Source organism: Pagrus pagrus (assembly GCF_965226575.1).
Source record: "Pagrus pagrus genome assembly, chromosome: 1".
In the NCBI taxonomy this organism is placed as follows: Eukaryota; Metazoa; Chordata; class Actinopteri; order Spariformes; family Sparidae; genus Pagrus; species Pagrus pagrus.
Genome location: NC_140185.1, coordinates 12796107 through 12816284, shown reverse-complemented (window position 1 = coordinate 12816284; position 20178 = coordinate 12796107). Strand labels below are relative to the sequence as shown.

The 20178-nt window shown below is 41.5% G+C and overlaps 1 protein-coding gene across 12 annotated transcripts in view; it reads right to left on the bottom strand.

Moving 5' to 3' along the window:
- The window catches only part of neo1a (neogenin 1a), a 174181-nt gene that overhangs the window by 16163 nt on the left and 137840 nt on the right, over positions 1–20178 (bottom strand). For 11 of the 12 annotated variants that reach the window (XM_084352135.1, XM_084352141.1, XM_084352137.1 and 8 more), the window contains 9 exons: positions 17009–17243; positions 15233–15387; positions 12533–12681; positions 10473–10611; positions 9919–9968; positions 7002–7146; positions 4595–4705; positions 3797–3991; positions 2541–2636 (listed from right to left, as the gene is read on the bottom strand). In XM_084352135.1, the coding sequence (XP_084208261.1) occupies positions 2541–2636; positions 3797–3991; positions 4595–4705; positions 7002–7146; positions 9919–9968; positions 10473–10611; positions 12533–12681; positions 15233–15387; positions 17009–17243 (1275 nt within the window). The remainder of the gene's footprint in view (positions 1–2540; positions 2637–3796; positions 3992–4594; positions 4706–7001; positions 7147–9918; positions 9969–10472; positions 10612–12532; positions 12682–15232; positions 15388–17008; positions 17244–20178) is intronic. The other variant, XM_084352145.1, reaches the window with a different exon arrangement.

Sequence of the window (20178 nt, the reverse complement as noted above, 5' to 3'; positions counted from 1 at the left end):
TCAATATACTGTAAGTTGCATGTTAGTAATTTCTTTGGAAATTGAATAAGAAGAATGTAATGTTTGGATTAAAATGTCTGTTTGTGGCTAATGCAGTGAAAAATACACCTGAAAAGTAAACATACTTAATCACATTAATACAACATTCCTGTAAATCCAATAATACCAGAATTAATACCTTCCTGCTTGCTGATTTGACATTAAATGCAATGCTACAACAAACAGATTTAGTAAAGTGAACGCTACCTCAGTAGAAGAAGAAAAACAGTCTCTGATGGTTTACAAATTCCTAGTGTCTCACTTTATATAGTATATTGTATTATCTATCTATACAGCAAGGAAGAACTGAATTACATTTTTAAATGAATGGTAAAGTCCCTATACAAACCACAGTCAGCCAGTTGAATAAGACGCATAATATTTACAACCTCTGGTTTTATGTAAGAGTGAGAGTGTGTCTATGTGCATACATGGAGAACACTTGAGTGTGTTTGTGTGTACAGTGCCTGCCCATTACACCCTACAAAGCCCTTGGAGTGTTTGTGTGTGACTATAAAGGGAAAGAGGGGCTCAAACAGGCAGCTTCTGGCCAACAATCTGAAGGATAAATGCTTCAAGATGGCCTTCTGGCCGTTAGTTTCTCTGTGCTTGGTTTAGTCGAGATGGCAGAAAAAGCTTTGGTCAGTCACCCGCGGTGACACTCCTCCTCGACCACTTGTTGGTCCTCTCCTCTCGGCCTCGCTCCATTTGACACCTCTTTGTGCAAAGCTGCCCTCATTATATTCCCAAGACTGAGTCAGTGAGTGTATGTGAGTGTGTGCGTGTGTGTGATGAAGATCCAAGCATTCATGTGGTTGTGGAGAGGCACTGAGGTTTTTGGAGTGGCATGCAAGCTGCATTTCTTTACCCGGCTTGGAAGAATAGTCTGCAGTGTTAGTAGAAAACATTGCAGAGAAGAGGCCGACTTACAGACGGGGGTGCAATCCCTCATTTCCTGCTTTTCAGTAAGACGTCATCTTATTATAACATATTCAACCTAGCACGCACTAAGCATAAGTTCACCAAGTTTCTCCTCAGTTTTTTTCAAAAGTAAAAGTACTATGTAGGTCAGCTCGTCTTTTTAATCCCGACTTGAACAAACTGGCAGGAACGGAACGCGCCCCAGAGGATTCAGCAGCAGACGATGGTGGTGGGCTTTGGTTCTGCTTTGAGAGGAAGCGTTTGGATCTGACGAAGGGTTGCCAAAGCCACCACAGGGGGTCTGAGTGTGTGCAGCGTTGTGGGTGTGTGTGTGAGGATGTGAGGAAGCAGGAACTTCATAGAGAGAAGTGTACTGTATGACAGTGTGCGGGTGTGTGCGCACTTAGACTGCCACCCCCCCTCGAAGCATGTTGACGTGACTCATGTCATCCAGCATCCCACCCCTATCGAGCTCGGCAGTGCAATAGTTCTGCAGCAGAGACAAACTGGAGTGATCAAGGCTGAGCGGGGAGGTGGGTGGCTGGATGGGAGAGGAGGCGGGTGCAGCCCACATTCTGGGACACCCCAGGGAGCATGGGCTGGTTGTCTTATGACACTGTCACATAAACTGTGTGAACTCAGCTAACGGGGAGTCTAACTGGCAGCGTGTTTGCACTTTAAGATCATTTGTCAGGCAGTGAGGCTTCAGTCCTACTTCTAATTGTTAACCGGGTTGTGATCTGAGACTTTGAGAGTAACAGGCTGGGAGTTAAACTAGAGTTTCTATATTCTTTGTTGATCGAACAAAGTTTGGCTCATTGTGATGCATGCAGATATGTAAAGATTTCCATCACAGGCGACAGGGTGCAGTCCTTGTACTGCTGGATTTTTAAGGACAATACTTGTATCCAATAAATGCAACAGATATCAGAATCGGAAGAGGACCTGCTACCTCTGTATATATAAAAGGCTCATTCCAAGGTAAACAAAAGCACAGCTATTCTTTGTTTCAGGTGATTCTTTTTCATGAATATTATATTCCATTTCTGCCAATAGATCCTCCTAAATCCTACACAATGGTCATTTAAATTATTGCCTGATGCAGATGGCATAGAAATTTAGGATTGGCTGTGCACAAAAATAACCTTTTCTTCTTATCTCATGGGAAAAGATTCTACGGGAATCTTAATATCGAGACAACTTGTAATCTAAGGGCAAAGTGTGAGGGTTTTGAACATTTGATTAAAAAGAGACTCAAGTATACCGGGGGCCATTATGGAAGGAGTTAATTAGAGCAGTGAGACACCCCGATGACCCGTTATCTCCTTGGTAATTTGGAGTCCAGACACATTCCGCCTGATAATGATCCCAGGTTAGAGATAGCGAAGATAAATGTAAGTCGCAGGCTTTTCTTTCTCTTTTTTTGGGCTGGATCCCGTTGTGTACGAGCTAAAGGCATGTGATTTATTCTGCCAAAGACGAACAGTATAAATGCAACTACTGAATTCTTCCTTTGCAGTGTCTTTGAATGGAAGAGATCGAAGGATTTTCAGGTGAGCAGACCGATGTGTGTTTCATACCTGACTGTGGTCTGGTGATGGCGCTCTCATACACAGGAATGCCCTCGCCTACGTTGTTGAAGGCCTTCAGTGTGATCACATAGTGAGAGCTGGGGTCTGAGAGAGCGAGAGAGCGAGAGAGAGAGAGCGAGAGAGAGAGAGCGAGGTGAAGGCAGAGTTTAGTAAGAGAGACACGACGAGCGGAATAAAGTAATGCAGCAGCCATCTAATCAAGTCAAAACTCTCGAGACTCTCGGCTCATAATTGCGATATTAGCCAGAGTCAGTATTTGAATACAATCATTTGTCTTACTGTGATTGTAATGAAAGCTTCAATTATGCACATATACATACTTTACAACAATTCCTCCTCCAAACTCCTCCATTTCAAAGATTATTTCTTAACTAATAATCCACTTCTATTCACCTTCCTGAGGCTTGGATTACTGTAGTTTTATTGATGGTGATTAATTACACTCTTAATAAAAACCACCAACTGAGTTTGACCTATGTAATGGACTCAGAAGGACAAAAATGTTATATCCTGTGGAAGAAAATCTGTCATTTTGTGTGTCTTGCTTTACAAGAGAGTAAAATCACAGCTTGGTACTATCATTAAGAAACGTTAAATCTAACTCCTCCACAATTATTACATTTTCTCAAAGGTTGGACTGAGCCTTTGCAGAAAATTGCCACTCTTGCAAAACATGTGAGCTAGAAAGAACTTTGTGTTGATGTTTCATTTGCTTTTATGACAGCAAGAATTAAAATGACCAAAAAACAAGTTTGTTTTATTTAAACATTTTTGACCTTTAATTATTGTGTCCCCATTAGGCTAATCTCTGTAATTAGTGGCTCAGGCATGTGGTGGAGAAGAGCTCATTAATTTTCTACTCACTGTGAGGTACAGATGAATCTGCTTCATATTGTTTGTGTGTGTGTGTGTGTGTGTGTGTGTGTGTGTGTGTGTGTGTGTGTGTGTGTGTGTGTGTGTGTGTGTGTGTGTCTGCTCATTAAATTTTATTTTCAAAGAATACTTCCAGTGTCAGATAGACCACATTTATATTCCTAAGGAGGAAAAATCCCTGCATTGTTTTAAATGCTGACATTTTCTCATCAACATCTGACTGTTAGATTCTTTAATGCAGTTATATGGATGACAAATATCGGAGTAGAATGAATCAGTATGTCGATAAAAACAGAAGCATTGCAAAGAGATAGAAACAAAATGACACACTTGCACCAAACACAGAGTGATCAACAGCAGTTAGTTCTTACCGAGGTTCTCGATGGTGTAGTAGCGCTGCTTGTAGTCAACTTTGATGGTCTGAGCGTGGGGACTGCCGATGCCGTAGCCGATGGTGTAACCACGCACCACAATGTCTTGGTTCTCCGGTGGCGTCCAGCTCACCACGATGCTGTTGACCAGTGGGCGGACGTGGAGAGAGCTGGGCTGGTCCGGTACACGAGATTCTGGAGAGGAGAATGCAGGAAAAACTTGAGCGTTACAGTGACACAACTGGTTAAAGATCCCATATTATGCTTATTTTCAGGTTCAGACTGATGTTACATGCTTTAATGTTCAATAAACGCATTATTATTCTCATTGTGTTGTTCTGCTGCACCTCTATTCACCTCGTGTCTAAACACTCTGTTCCACTGGCTGTCCCTTTAATAACCCTTCCCTGAAAAGCTCATTTTGCTCTGATTGGTCAGCTCTCACAGGCCTGAGCAGGCTCCGCCCACTGTTTTTCCACATCAGCTCTGCTGGTATTTTTGCAACCTAGGCCATGCTGCGGGCATTTCAGAGGGCAGTGACTGTATAGTTGTGACATCACAGCCTTACAGAAGTCCTGATGGCTCATTTGAAGACGTTCTCTGAATATGGTTTGTGAGCATTTCTCCATGTATTGAGCCTTTTGATAATTTTACAGTTTATATAGCACCTAAAGTTGCTAAAATCTCACTTTCTACAATATTGGATTTTTACATAAAATGAAAAAGAATAAAAGAATAATCACTTAGTAATTAATAACACATCAAACACAAAAACCAACTAAAGCAGGGTGTTTTTACCATCCAGGTCACTCTCAAATGTTTCTGCCGTGGTCCACTCGGTGGCCGGTCCCGTGCCGTTCACCGTCATGGCCGACACCCTGAAGGAGTACTCTGTCCCACGCTCCAGACCTGCACAAGCAAAACAAACAGGTCAGATTCAAGTATTTAAACTGAGCTGTGGCTGAACTGAATCTTAAGCAGCAATAAAACTCTTTCATTAAAACTTCCCTCTAGTTTTATTTCATGATTTATCCGTGCTCTCCACTTGGCCGGGTTTCTAGTTGCAGACACAATAAATATTTTGAAAGCGCAAATATCTTAAACAGATGCCCAATACTGCTCTGCACAATTTAAGTAGAAAATCTATAAGTCTGCCTTAGGGACGGATCAAGTGAAGGTTTCTGTGGCGCAATTAACTTTCTTTTCCACTCAATATCGTGAAGTGATTGAGATTTATTTCTCATCTTTGATTAATATGTTTTTGGTGGTTTGCCTTTCAGAAAAGTGTGTAATAGAAGCTAGCACTATCAGTATAACACTAAGGGACTAAAAAGCAGAGAAAAAAGACTTCTGGAGTCTGGATTCGTTCATATTTTAAAGCCATGTCTCCTTCAAAATGAGCCGTTTCACCGCTGGATGCCGGCTTTGGTATTCAGAAAAGAGGGGAACGCCTGCTGATAAATGATGTGTTGCTGTATTAATTTTCTGTAAAATTTTTCATCATCGTCATATTGTCCCATTTGCACGCTACATGCTAATCCTGTGGTCTTTTCTCTCTGTACCCAGTATTCTGGGCCACCCTTGGGGGTAGCTTCTGAAGACTGCCTAACTATCCGTGCCTCCAAGGCTACAACATCTCCTTCTAAACGCTTTTGAACCAACAAACACCCCTCTGTTTCACCCCCCAGAATGTTCTCAAAAATCAACTTTTAAGTGTATATTCTCTTTGATGCAGCACACAGTGTGAGGCCGGGCCACTTGGAAGATGCTGAGACAACATCTAATATTAATCACCATTGCTGTGTGTCTCTGGTGATATTGTGCATATTCTTTGTGGTAGCAGCGGGTAATGTAAGGGTACAGTAAGACACGTGACTCTGGCTCAAAGTTTTTAGATAAAAAATCATATGTTGACTAAATAAACAGCCTAACTGACTCCAAACAAGAACTTGAGTCACGTCCGCCAGTCTCAAGATCAAGTGTTTAAATATTGCAGTATGTCAGACATAGCTGACAGTATATAAGACACATCCAGCAGAGATAAATTGAGTCTGATAACATAAAAGCTTTACTGTAGGACCTGCATGGGGTGTAGAGAAGGAACAGAAGTGCCTGAGAACAAAGAAAACCTTTCTTCCTGGATTCACCTCTTTAAAATGATGTTCCAAAATCATATTGAAGACCATCAAGGGCACAAATCAATTTACAGTGCCATCACATTTTCAGTGGCCTGTTCACACTTTGCATCAAGACACACCCTCAGTGATCCAAGTGGACAGCCCGAAAACACAAGTGTGAACACACCCCAAAGACACATTGAGGACACAGTGGGGCACAGTCACTCAGGCCACATTTTTGAAAAGGTCAGGGAGGCATTTGTCTATATTTGTTGTGTAGTGTACATTTCTACAGCTAGGATTCTACATGCTACATACAAAAGGTTCAGTCTTCATTAGTGGAGCCTTAAGTTCTTGTATCATGTTTGTCTATTGTCAGTCTTGTTTGAAATATGTGTGCAAGAAGAATGCATTGTCTTCTTCTACTGCAAACTAAATCTATGTACAGGTACAAATAAAGTAATCTGAACTGGTACTTACAATAAAAAATGAAATTGTTTCCAAACCATCTGTATCAGGTACAATTTAGTTACCACCTGATGTTTCTCTCTTTGCGTTTATCAGTCCAATATTCATTTTCTGTAGCCATTTGCAGAATATATTATACATATTTTCTAATCTATTTAGCAGTCAAACTCCCACACTCTAACCTGCAATAATACATTTATCTGCGACACTCCTGTGCTAGACCGCCATCAGGCAAACCCTAAACTTAACCGTCCAACACTGAAACGTTACAAATAAATGTATTTTTGCAAGTTAATCAGTCTGCAGGAGGTTTGATGGCATCTTTTGATCTCCTCTCTCGTTAAATCACAAGGTCTGCACCCGGTCTACAGCTCCTCTCCACCTACACATACATGTACAGTAATATATGCATCATATTCATTCACACCCGCTTGCAGGATCATCGGGAAGTCTTTCTGTGAAACAACAATGAAAGACAACAAAGCTGGTAGCTAAATACACATAATCTCTGTTGCAATACTAGTCATGAAATAAATCTGGGGCTAATGAAACAGCAGGTGCAGTTTTATTCTGACATTGGCTATCACAGTTGAGCTAACTGCTGAGTCAGAGGCCATTACCGGTGATGAGTTTGAAAAGCTGGGTGCCTCCGGTGATTTCGGATGTTTCACTCCTCCGGGATCCTTTCCGGTAGCGGATCTTGTAGCCGGTGATCTCCCCGTTCTGGCCGCTAAGGGGTGGGGGCTGCCACCGAAGCATGATGCCCTGAGGATGGAAGAAACACAAACTTACATTTAGCACATGTGGGACCATCTGTTTTTTGGCCTGCAGCTGTAGAGGTGACCTCATGGTTTAGCAGGTAGCATCACACCTTCCCTTACACCTTGGCAGAGGCGTTTGTGTTAACGTTTCTCTGCAGGTTCACTGTTCTGTTCATCAGAAACAGACTCACCTTCCCCTCCCTTCCTTCTGACACAAAAAAACCAAAAACACACTTCTGAGCATGGGTGACGCGGTTCAGATTGACGCATTTAGGAAGAAATAAAAACATGAATAATAGAAGGAGGTGCACTGATGAGTGAAGTGTGCGCATGTGGGGTGTGTGGACAGGTGACCCCTGCAGAGACACTGAGGCAGAGAGATGAATGAAGGACTTTAGCTGGCGGGCCTATGCTGCACTGTTGTGGGATTCATGCATCCGGGTTTTTGTGTGTGTGTTTAAAGAGATAGGTGGGGGGTAGCCCAGCGTGGGAGAGGAGTTAATTAACGCTTCCCCACTGTCACACTGATGCACAAAAGCCTCAATACACGCAGAGGGCACACACGCACTCCTCCCCAGCCGAGTCAAGGGAATTGCACAAATTAAATTTGTGTTAAGTGTGTTCAATTATTCCATATTTCTTATTACACTATCGGTCCTGGCTCGTCTTGTGTGTTGCTTTTCCTCCCTTCCTCTCCCTAATCAGGAAAACCTGTTTAATTGACTTTTGGAAAATCACAGGGGAAGGTGAGATCGCAGATGCCAAAAGGAAAAAAAAGGTACAAACTAAGATCACAAAAACAGGAATTCCAGGTTGCCTTGCAGGTATTAGATGTGAGGTTCTGCTTGACGAGGCCCAAAGAGTAGACTGAATATAAAATGCATGTTAATTAGTTTTTTCCCCCCGTTTCCATTTGGCTGGGCGTATCAAACAGCTAATTTCATAAATGCTTTGTATCTATATACTTGTACCAGAATTACTGACATAATGACTGTTTACATTCAGAATTAAACAGAACGACAGCAAAGAAAAAAAATGTGATGACTAATTTCAATAGTGTTTAGGAATAAAGGATGCCAGATGTTTGCTTCACAGTTTTAAATTGGCGTGTCTGGGTCTAATTGGGGAGGGACAGCTGGATGTACACTATCCATTCAAACAACGAGTCTGCTACAATTTCTGTCCTTCCCACAGAGTGTCTCCTCTTCATTTCTCTCTTAACATTAGCATTAGAGTGTTTTCTCTCCACAAATCTCAGCTGAGTATCCCTCAGCATGGGTGGCCAGTTCTCACTCAAGCTGGGAGTGTGTGATAGGATTGTCTATCAAGTTTTTTTTTTTTCATTCTCTAGTTTGCTTTGACAGTTCTCTCTCACTCCGGCTCTGCATCGACCAGCAAAGGGCTAAAAGCGCCGGCTGCCACTTTTGTAGTCAATGCACGCACCCCGAGGTTCTTCTTCTCTTTGCTTCTCTCTGTTTGCACTCGCTGTCTCACGTGTCATGAGCGAGAAACATCTTTTATCAAATTTAATCCAACACTCGGGTGGAAATATACAATAAACAGGCCTACAGCTCTCTGTTTGAAGATCAAATGGCTAAACAGATAGTCAGCCGTGGCCAGTTTCCTGTTTTAATCAGGAACCTGTTGTGAGGCCCGCAGCCACCCCAGCGGCCTTATCTAATCATGAATATCATGCAACAGCTACAGTATGTTTAACTGTAATAAATCTGATTAACAATGAAACTTTAAAAGACCACCAGGTGTTGTCGCCTCGGCTATGAGAAATTGTATCCAGTTATCGCTGATCCAAATTCAATCAAGATAAAACAAATCTCACGTTCAAACACTTAAATCTACTGTGAGTTTATTCTATTTATCCTGACACCTAAAACAAATGTTAACCAACAGGGTGCAATAGCTGTTTCCAGGGTAGCTTTGCACAGAGTATCCCAATTGGAGTTGCAGCGATTGATTGTGATTAGTTGACAACTATTTAATGAATATTCCAAGCATCGATTGATTGTGTTTTTACAAACAAAAAGGCAAAATTCTCAGATTGCAGCTTCTTAAATGTGAATATTTTCCTTACTACTCTATGACAGTTAACTGAATGTCTTTGAGATCAAACAACTAATCCATGAATCCAGAAAATAATCAAGAGCTTTTTCAACAAAAACAATAATCGTTATTTGGAGCCCTAATCCCAATAAGTATTGTGTAGGCACTTTATAGATCAAAAGACTTCTGAGATCTATGTTAACTGAGCTTTGACCCTCATCTTACCTGCCTAAGTATTATTTTTTGTTTGCCTACATCTCCCAGGCTAATATTTTTTCGTATCCACTTGTATTTAAGCCGCAGGCTGCTCTGCCAGAAACTGTACAGCAGGAAAGTGATATGAAGGATAAAACCTTCTGACAGGCGAGTCTCCTGCCGATGAGAGGATCGATGAGGGTTCACACACCCTCTTAACCAGCTGGGGCTACTGGCCTCTGACGCAGCTAATCGCACAGAGAAACAACTGTGTTCTGGACTGCAGGCTATTTATTTGTTCAACAGCCTCTGTGTGTGCGCAAGTGAGTGTTTGTGAATTTGGTGAAGCGGTAACATTAGCTGTACGGCAAAGAGTCGAGCTGCAGGCAGTTTAGGTGCATTTATTATTTGTATATTGCATCTGAGAATTTGAGTGCAACAAACTCTTTCAGGTCCTCGATAAGGCAACAGAAAAATCTAGACTAGGTTCGGGTCCAGTTCAGTAATGGTCACTCAGTCTTACCTTTGAGTTCTGGACCTCCAGAGTGAGGTTTTGAGGAGGAGCACTTGGTACTGTGAAGAAAAGAAAACAGATCATTTAGTTTCTTCAGTGTAACAAAGACCAGAATGTGATCTATTGTGAAGTGAAATGATTAACTGATTAAGCGATTAAAAAACTGGCAGATTATTCACCAATAAAAATAAATGTTTGCTGACACTCTAATCTACTGCAAAGTAACAGACTGTGGTGATACATTAGTCTTTCTGGATATGTATTTACAGCACACTATAGATGACTCCCTATCATTTAACATATTACACAGTACACTGATGGTAGGCATCATAAGCTTCAGCTTCTACACCTTTTCGGTCAAATTATTTTGCTCTCATTTTGGTTGTTTAAGCCCTTGATCGCATTATATGTCATCAGTTGAACAATATGGGTTAGCATATACCATGTTTGCAGTAGACGAACATCAGTATAGGCTGTGTTCTCTTTCTTATGTTACTTTTATAAAATCAGTCAAATCTGTGAAAAGCAGTTTTGGTTGATTTGCTCTTCATTAACCAACTGACCGTCAGACAGGGTGCGAACTACGATGTCCTCAGTGGAGACGCCTGGACCGTGCTTGTTGTTGGCCACCACACGGAAACTGTACTCTGTGTTCTTCTTCAGCCCGGTCAGGGTGTACGACTGATTGTCTATGTCAACGTCCTGAGAGAGAAGAAGGGAAGAAGAGATTTGCATGTCAGTTTGAGTTGTGTGACTACAAATACATATTAAGGTCTTCAACTCAGACCTTTTAACATTTTCAGATATAACAAATATATATTATTTTCTTCTGAACTGGAGAATAATGTGCTCCCTAACAATTAAGCATATAAAGACAACATAAACCGTAACAAATGTAAAGCTTGTTTGAAAAAAGAAACAAAGGGAAAAGATTACCTCTAAGAAGAGATATTAATTTGAGTATTGCACTCCTGACGCCTGTTTAGCCTGTAATTTTAGCATTAACCCTTGAGACAGCAGCAAACATGTTGTAAATAAGACGTACAGACTAATTTACAATCCAAGCAATCTCTCAAATCTGACAAAGACACAAAATGTGATGGCTGCTTTCATCGTTTCATCAGACTAACATGTCTATTTGTAATTCTGTGTAAAACTGCCATCTTCCACTGAGACACAAATTATGCTTTCTGTGATTTCCGACTTTTTGCTCTACAAATTGGGCATGCTGGCACATGCCCAATTATTTCAAGCCAATTTGCATTCAGCTCTTCGCTTCTGACACTTGGATTAAAAAGCAAAGACTTTTTGGAAATCTAATCTTGCTTCCAGAGCCGTCCAATCACAACCTCTGAACTCTGGTCAGATGGTCGCCTGTCACCACATCACCCTTGGAGATGCATCACAGGCTGTCCCTGATTTCTCCCTGTCCTTTAATATTTCATACTCCTTCAGCACCGTCTCTTTCTAACTTCTAGCTCTGTTCTCTTTCCTTCACCTCTTCTTTCTTTCTTCTCGTCCCTCTCTTCATCTCTAGCCCTTTTCACCTCATCTCAGACTCTCTCCTCCAGGGAGCTGAGGCATCATTACTCAGTGTGCTGGCTGACGTTTCATCCATTATCATATTAAAGGCTTTTTAATGCCTCACTGGCTTGTGCACTGCTACTGCCGCGGCTGACTCAATATCTAACTAGCTTGATTCCACTCTTGTGACAGAGTTAGACCCGCAGAGAAGAACTGGGTGAATCATATGTGCTTTCTTTCTGCTCAATAGGTGTTTCAGCGCGAGGTGCGTAATCAAGAGTGTGGCCAATAAGCAGTACAAAGAGTCTTTTGGCAAATGATTAGAAACTCCTTAGCTCATCACAATTTACATTAGACTACGCAGTCATATTCTTTCTACTTTATCTAATGAACCCTGCAAAATCAAGCGTCAGCTACATGCAGTACTTCTCCTCTTACAAGGCAAAGTGTGAATAGTACCAGTAGAATAATGAATATTAAGTGAATTCAATAATATATCATCAATATAATGAAGGCAAAGTACACAAGGAAATATTGAAAGGCTGGAAATATTATAAATGCTTGAAGGCTGAGTCAGTATCAGCTTTTAAAAGGCATACTATGCAGGATTTGTAAGTTGAGTCTCATTTCCAGGCAATCAATTACTGACTCTATGGACGGACGAGCCACCAACCAAAAGAGTCAGTATTTTACGTCCTGGAAACAAGACTCAACAATCAACTATCTTCGGAAAGACAAAGTCTAGAGTGCTCGGAAGTTCAAACAACATGTGATGAAGCTGCTCTCTGGTAGGGAAAAAAAAAAAAAGAAAAGAGAAAAATCCAAGGCTGCCACACGGCCTTCTGCACATCCTGAAGGACGCAGTGTGTGCCGCTACACAGCTCAGCTCTTTTTAAACATGGGCCTTGGAATTTTCTTTTGTGAATCAACCATCTTACTCCAGAGTCTCTGACACCCAAAAACACCCCGAATACAGCATAATAATTAGAAAAAACAATAAAAGGCAGAGCGCAGGGTCTCTGCAGATACAGACACGGCTACACACTTCTAGTGGGTTATAAGTGATGACTGAGACACATCAAACCTGACTAGTTCCTACCTCTTCGTTGCCAACGCTTTTGTCTGTGTAGTACAACTTGTAGGTGACGATATCTCCGTTGCCAGTGAGGGGTTTCTCCCAGCTCAGAGACACCGAGGACGGCGTGTTCGACATCGCCTGCAGGTTCGGAGCAGGGCCCGGCACTTGGACTGGTGAAAAAATGAAGCAGAAGAGCAGACATTAGAAAACCATCTACCTTGTTCTCTTATCTTGAACCTTCTCCTCCTTTTATGCATTTTGCTTAATCTGGCTGACAGGAACTCAATTAAGCAGTGGCCATTGATCGCTGCCAAACACACATTCTTGGCTACTCAAGACACATTTCCCTCGTGTTGGTAAGAGCTCAGACCAGGAGAGGGCTCAGAGGCTGCAGCTCCGTGAAGACCAATCTGTCCCCTCTGGACTGGGCTGCCAGCCATGTTGATTTCCTTCTTATTTCCTTTTGTATTCAGCGTGGTAAACAGTTTATTTCTTTGTGTCTGGTTAGTCAAGATAGGAAGCAGAATGTATTACAATGCGTCTGTTTATCAGCTCGATATGATGGCTGTCAGGCAGATCTCTTTGTAAGAGAACCAAGATAGGCAGAAATGTCAAAGTTACGTCCACTAAACGTGTTTGTTGTTGCCACTGACAGGCTGAGGTTGTTATTCTAAGTGTCTGACAACATTGCAGAAACAATTCATCCAGAGAGAGACCTTTTTGTGAAAAGAATAAGATCTTTTTGTAACAAAAAACACAAGTCTTGCTCACGGAGAAGTATCTGAATCTCTTGAGAGGCGAGTTGTTGCAGGAAGACGAGAGTGGGAAAGCGAGTTGGAATTGAAGAGACAAGTTTGGAGTTTACTACGAAGAACTGTCAGCAAGAATTTATTTCATTGAAGAATATTAAGCTGATTTAGACAATCTAAATCTAAACAGGAGCATATTCCATATCAAGAAGGTCTCTATCTGTACGAATCATTTCTGTAATGCTGTCAGACACTTCGAATAACAACCTCAGCTTGTCAGTTGTAAAAACAAGTACTTTTAGTGGACGTAACACTGAAAGTGAGAGTTGCCCTAAAGGATTATTTTGCAGCCATTGCAGCTGTGTCACTGCTGCCAGCTGAGGCAATGTACTGGACCGATTACAAAACCTTCCTTTAGTATGAATCATTTACACACCAAAATATGTACAAACAGGACCCAGGTTTAAAAAAACAGGAATTCCCCTTGAACAAATGACAACATAAAACATAATATGTATACATTTAAGTGATGCGATCTTGTCCGATTACTTTATATCCACTAGGAATAGTGGGTGATGGAGAAACACTATTTCCACACTGTTCATCTGATGCAAATGTAAACGCACTTAAATTAAAACTGACAGTCAGCACTTTAACCTCCAAGTCTATATTTCATGTGTGCTGTCTGTGCAGTCCATTAGACGGAGAAAACATAATAAAATATGTATCACTGCCCTAATAATTTGCGACTGTGCTGTAAACAGAACGTTCTGTGCCTATGTACGGTGACAGTCCTTGTTGTGTCTGTACTGTGGCAGATTGGATTTAAAATGAAATAAAGACCACAGGGTTAAAGTGCTGGCTGTCAGGCACAGATATAGGTCTGTGCTGTATATATCTTGTAAGCCTTAGCTGCAGGTGTTCCTGACAGAAGAGAGAGGCTCCCATTTGTCAGTGTGCTCTGATGTTGGAGGTATGGGCTTTGAGTGTGTGTGTGCAAGTGTATTAAGTTGGTCTCTGAGGAGAGGTGATACGGGGGCAGCGCTGTGTGCACACGGCTGGCGCTCAGATGCAGGTCAACAGTTTAAGCCCCATTTCGTAGCATGTTCTTACACTAAAGTGCACACACACGACAGAGATATACTGCACAGGTACAGGCCGCCCTCGCTGCTATCCCTATGGGAGGCTCGGCGCCTGCTGGCAGGCATTAAGGTGTGGTGGTGTGTGTATCTTTCTGTGCGTCTATGTCGATCCGTCCGCCCTCTAACCAAGGACACAGGTAGAGAAACGGTGGCTGACCTACAAAGTGACAGTGACTGAGCTGTAGCCAAGTCTGGAGGTGAAGGAACATCCCTCCTGAGTGTGCTGGGAAACCCCCTTCACAGCACTTTCAAACATGGCTGAAACTAAGTGATCAAACACAAAGAGAAAAATCTCTTTGTCGCCTTATTAATGCTTGTGTGTCCTCCAGTCCAAAAACATCCCAATGAACTTCTGTATCTCATTTCTTGACAGACTGGATGAGAGGCAAAACCTGGACTGCTAATTTCTGACATTCCTCACTCAGGTAGGTTTAAGCAACACACACAGAGGGCTTATAGTAAATGTTGTGGAGTAAACAAGAAGTGGCTTACAAGAAGAAAATGCTTCACTTCTCTGGTCTGCTGTTGGGTGGTCTGACTTAACGCACAGCCTCCTCCTCTATGTGTGTGTGTTTTGTGTAGAGGGAGGAGGGGTGTCTCTGTTTGAAGTGAGCGTATGCTGTATGTGAGGGAATATTTGTTTGTGTGAATGTTTATTTGCACATTTGTGTGTGCTTCTTTTGAGTGCATCCTGTTTGCCTCACTGTGCCAGTGCGAGCATGTTTCCAACAAACTGGCTCGAGTTCGACTTTATGTTTATGTGTCCTGTTTACTGAGCACATATGAATGAATGTTTGTGTGTGTGTGTGTGTGTGTGTGTGTGTCTTTACCTTCAGCCTGGGTGGCCACTTTGAGCGCTGTAGAGCTCTCTCCCGGGCCGTTGCTGTTGTGGGCAACAACCCTGAAGCGATATTTGGTGTCTGGCATCAGGTTCTGGATGGTGACCTGCATCTCTCCCGGACGGCTGGTGTTCACTACTCGCTCCCTGATGTGGACACACACAAACACGCACACACACACACGCACAGAAACACACACAACGCAGAGCATTTTAGTTTAACAATAATTCTAATATCTTCTGTCTATGAAAAACGTTTCCATTTTAAAAGTGTCAGAACATAATTAAAGGGTTTAAGGTTTTTAGATTTAAAGGCACATTGATTGAACATATTTTGCCTTGTATCAGTTTAGTTATACAGATAATAGACATTAATGTGCATAATTGCTTTTTTTTTTAATGGTAAATGAGATATTGTTGTCATTACCAATGAATCTTTTAATTATTTTGTTATTTTTTACAATTAACCAACACCCTGGAAAATAGTGTAAAGACCCTCAAATGCTAGAGCTTGGGGAGACATCTTGCTTGATGTGTCCAAGCATCAGACTAAAACTCAATATTATTATATTCAATCAACAATAATTTAAAACTCGGAAAAGAAGCAGAACTTAACAATTGAGTATCTGGAACCAGTTAATGTTTGCCATTTTTGCTTAATAAATGATGCAAATGACAAGTTTTCTGTCTGTCAATGAGCCAGTTAATCAAGTAACTGACTTATTCAGGAAATTTCAGGGATTCAGCTTCTCACTTGGACTGTTGGGCCTGTGTTGTCGTTTGTGATAAAAGGTGGTGTTGCACTCAGGACAGCTGCTGGGTAGAGGTGTCCTGACTCAGGACAGCTGCTGGGTAGAGGTGTCCTGACTGGTTGTCTCAGACTTTTTGATTCTAATGTACTGTAATTATTTCCAATAATTATAACATTATAATAAAGTATTTCATTAATGACAGTGTATTGTCCCTGTATTTTATTAATGATTGTGTTTTAATGATGTGTTTTACTCAAAATGCTTCCTCAGTTCCTCAGTAGCTCCTGTTTTTATTGTTTTTATTGCTTGCTGTGTATGTGTGTGGAGCGGTGGGGGTGGGGTGGGAGGCATTGTTTTTATTGTTCTCATTGTGTGAAGCACTTTGTGTTACTTTTCTGTATGAAAAGTGCTACACAAATAAAGTTTGATTGATTGATAATGATGAGCATATTAGTACTCATCTGTCTACAGTAAAAAAAACTACGGTTAGAGAGAAAAATACCACATGTACAACCACACTGGTTTGTGTAAATATTACTTGTACGCCATGTATTTGCACATATAGTGATGTATGTGTTTGCATCTTAAGCTCTAGCAGCACAGAGTATTTTCGGAAAATACCCTGAAGCTTTTTTTGTTTTTTACTTTTCACAGGGAATAATAGCCAAAATGCAAAGGAGGAAATGTGCAAAATCCTCTCAGCCTCTTAAATTTACCTTTTAAGTCATATACAGTAAAAGCTGAGGGAAATTTATCACAGGGCTACTTGAGAAAATGAAATTACAGTATTTGAACTGATGTAAAAATATAATCCTTTGAGGAAGGAAGTTTGTTTTTAATTAATGGACACTTACTGCTACGATAAGTGCTTTAACTGCTTTAATTAGATATTTTCAGAGTGGTCTGAGACTCCGGCACAGGGATGTATGTATATTAGCGCCCTGCTGACTCCAGCAGTAATGTGAGTATGAGAACCCTCCTGGCAGTACTGCAGTACAGCTGAGTGTGTGTACTACCTGCTAGTGCCCTCCTGGCTGTAGAAAACGGAGTAGGTTAAGTCGTCTCCGTGGGGTTCAGCCGGCGGGCGCCAGGTCAGTTTGATGAAGCGGGTTGAAACCAGCGATGCCACGACGTCTCGTGGGGCTGAGGGAGTGGGGCCTGCGGGACTGGCTACACCTCCGGAGCCTGGCGTTACATGGTCAGTAGTGTTAGGAGTCAGTGAAGGGGGAGGGAAAGAGGGCAGGGCTACGTCTTTGGGTTGGGAGGGGGAAGAAGAAGGAGGGAAGGGAAGGAGGGATGGCAGGATGGGTGTAGGGACACAGGGGGAGGGAGGAGACAGTGGCAGCGTGGGAGGGGAGGGGAGAAATATCACGTGCGAAAGGAACAGGTCGAGGAGAGGAAAGGAGTTGAAATGGAAATGACAGTGAAACGAAAGAAAGGAAGGAAACAAAAAAAAGAAGAAAAAACAAAATAACAACAACGTAACAAAAAAAAGACTTTTGGTGTGACAAGGAACCACAGAAATAAAACACTTCTACTACATTCACAAAGCTGACAAATAAAAGCACAATACAAGGGGGACTACACATGCAAATCTACACACAGCTCTCTAATGTCAGGGTAGTGGGGGCAGAACATACGTAGCGTCACACATTTCACTTTCACAGAAAGTCTTCCTGCCAATCATTTGTGATTTAAAATGATTGGTTGGCATTTTTTGACATTTTTTTTCATTAAAAACTGGATAGCATTCGGTAGAAAACAGTGGTGGAAAAACTGTCTATGTGTTCAGGTAATTAAACTCTTTTCTCTCAGACACAGTAAAAACAACTAAAGACTAACCCCCCCCAAAAAAGTCTAGATTCTCACAACGAACACACCAGACGATGTTTTTTTAAAACACTTTTGCCGTCACATTCCACAGCCTAGCCACAGAAATGCTGGTGATTTCATTTGGTGTTTTTTTTAATCCTTTTTTGGAGGAACAATCTGTGGTCAGACTCAGAGATCTGCTTTCCATTTGCCTTGCAAGTGGGCGAAACGAAACCATACGGAAAGAATGTCAGTCCATATGACATTTCCATTTGTTTGCAGGTCAGGGAAACTGACTGCAGGGCAGAGCTGAAATACAGAAAAGGAGCACGGCAAAATGAAGTGTGCAAACGGGGTATTATTACTGGAGAAATTGTTTTGAAATTCAAAGCGGTTGCTGGCATGTTTGTCTGTCATGGCATGTGCAGTCACCGCTAACTTGGCTTTCAATATTTGTTTACATTTCCAATTCGCAGAGTTCACTGTCTTTTCTGATTGGAGTGATATGAAGGAAATGCTGCAAAACAATTACATGGTGCAAACACACCTTTCTGTACGCAAACACTCACTCTTTCACACTGTGATCAACGTGTTTATTGAGAACTGACTTTCTGCATCTGCGCAAACCTCTGAAGGAGCTTCACATTAACGTCACGGTGTTTGTATGTACTGTATGTTTACATCTGTACAACTGCACACAGATTACACTCAGCAGTCTTAGGCCAGTGACAGCTTTAATGTTGTGTTGTCTCTGTTCTTCAGTACGATGGATTGAAATGGCGCAATGACTGTCCGGTTAAAGTGCTGACTATAATCAGAAGAAATGTATTCACATCAACATTAATTTTTAACAAAGTGAGGTGTAATTTTACTTATCTGAACCCTGTAGAAAGCACTTTGATTCACTACTTGTTAAATTACTTTGCATCATGACATCACAAGATTTATTGTCATGTTTATTGGGAGTTGCAATATAACTTTGAACCTAGAATTGCCTGCATAACAACACAAATCTTTATGCCAATAAGGAGGATATACACAAGTCTTTCTTTTATGCTCTTTAATAAAGTAATACCACAAAGCCAACAGCAAAGTTGTTGTAAACCAGCCCAAAGAGCAATTCAGAGAAAAATGTTTTGGCGAGAACAACAATCAGAACAATAAAGGCGCTATTGGCAGTTGGTTATAACTGCCTCAAAATAAAACTACATCAATATATAAAACAACACAAAAGAGGTGGCCTTCCTGACACCACCTCATACTAATATCAACTGCCTCAAAATAATATATCAATAAATAAAATGAAACAAGACTGACCAACTACAACTACGAGACACCAACAGACACTCGATATCTTCACATCTTGCTTCTTCTAGGAGATTTCTAGCTTCAGTCTGGCCGTCAGAAAGTAGGACAAACGCTCAGATGGATTGAAGACAGGTGACTGATGGGGTCAGTCAAGATAATTCCACTGGTTGGATCTAAAAAACTAATTGGTTGCCTTCTCTGTATGTTTAAGGGAGAAATAAAGGAGGCTCACATATAAAAAGGGCTAGGGCGACTACACTCCATTTCATTATGGATGTCGGCCACCTCGAACAACTTTAAAGACCAAAGTCAGCACTTCATCTTCAAAGCTGGTGTTTCTGTTGAAATCCAGCTTGCTGGAATTGGGCCAAAAACAAAGGGAAACACATCAGCATCCTAATACTTTCTGACTGCAGTGTAACTGACCAGATGCCGAACAATTATCCTCATTTATAGTGATATACACACATATTCATACACAGGTTTACGGAGCTATCCTTGCAAGGACTTTATACTGATGTTCATTGTGGACAGCCTAACCCAAACCCTAACCTTAATCTCACCTCAATTCACACCCTACCACTAACCTCAACTGGGACCTCAGAAATGATGTTTTGCTGCATTAGGACCAGTCTTTGGTCCCCATGAGGTCTACTGGTCCCCACAAAAACGCAAACAAACACAAAGTAAAAGTCTGGTGTCTCACATCACACTGGTGATGGGGTTATCACAACACAACCAGCAGGCTTGCAGGATAAACAAAAGCTTGAAGCCTGTTTGTTGATGAGGAAGCACTTCGAGCATATTACTAAAATATAAACACACAAGAGAAAACAATCAAAGGAACATGGCGGATTATACGCTGTGTGAATACACAGCAAACACTGCAAGTCACCTTGGCAGTGGAGACAAAGGTCCATTTATTATGAATACATAAAAGCCAAAAGAAACAAAGACAGAAACACTAAATCTAATATTGGGAATGCTTTTCAGAGAGGGAAAAAGAGATTCATAACTGCAGCCTAAATATCTAAAGATATTCTCTTTAGATTGGATTAACCCAAAC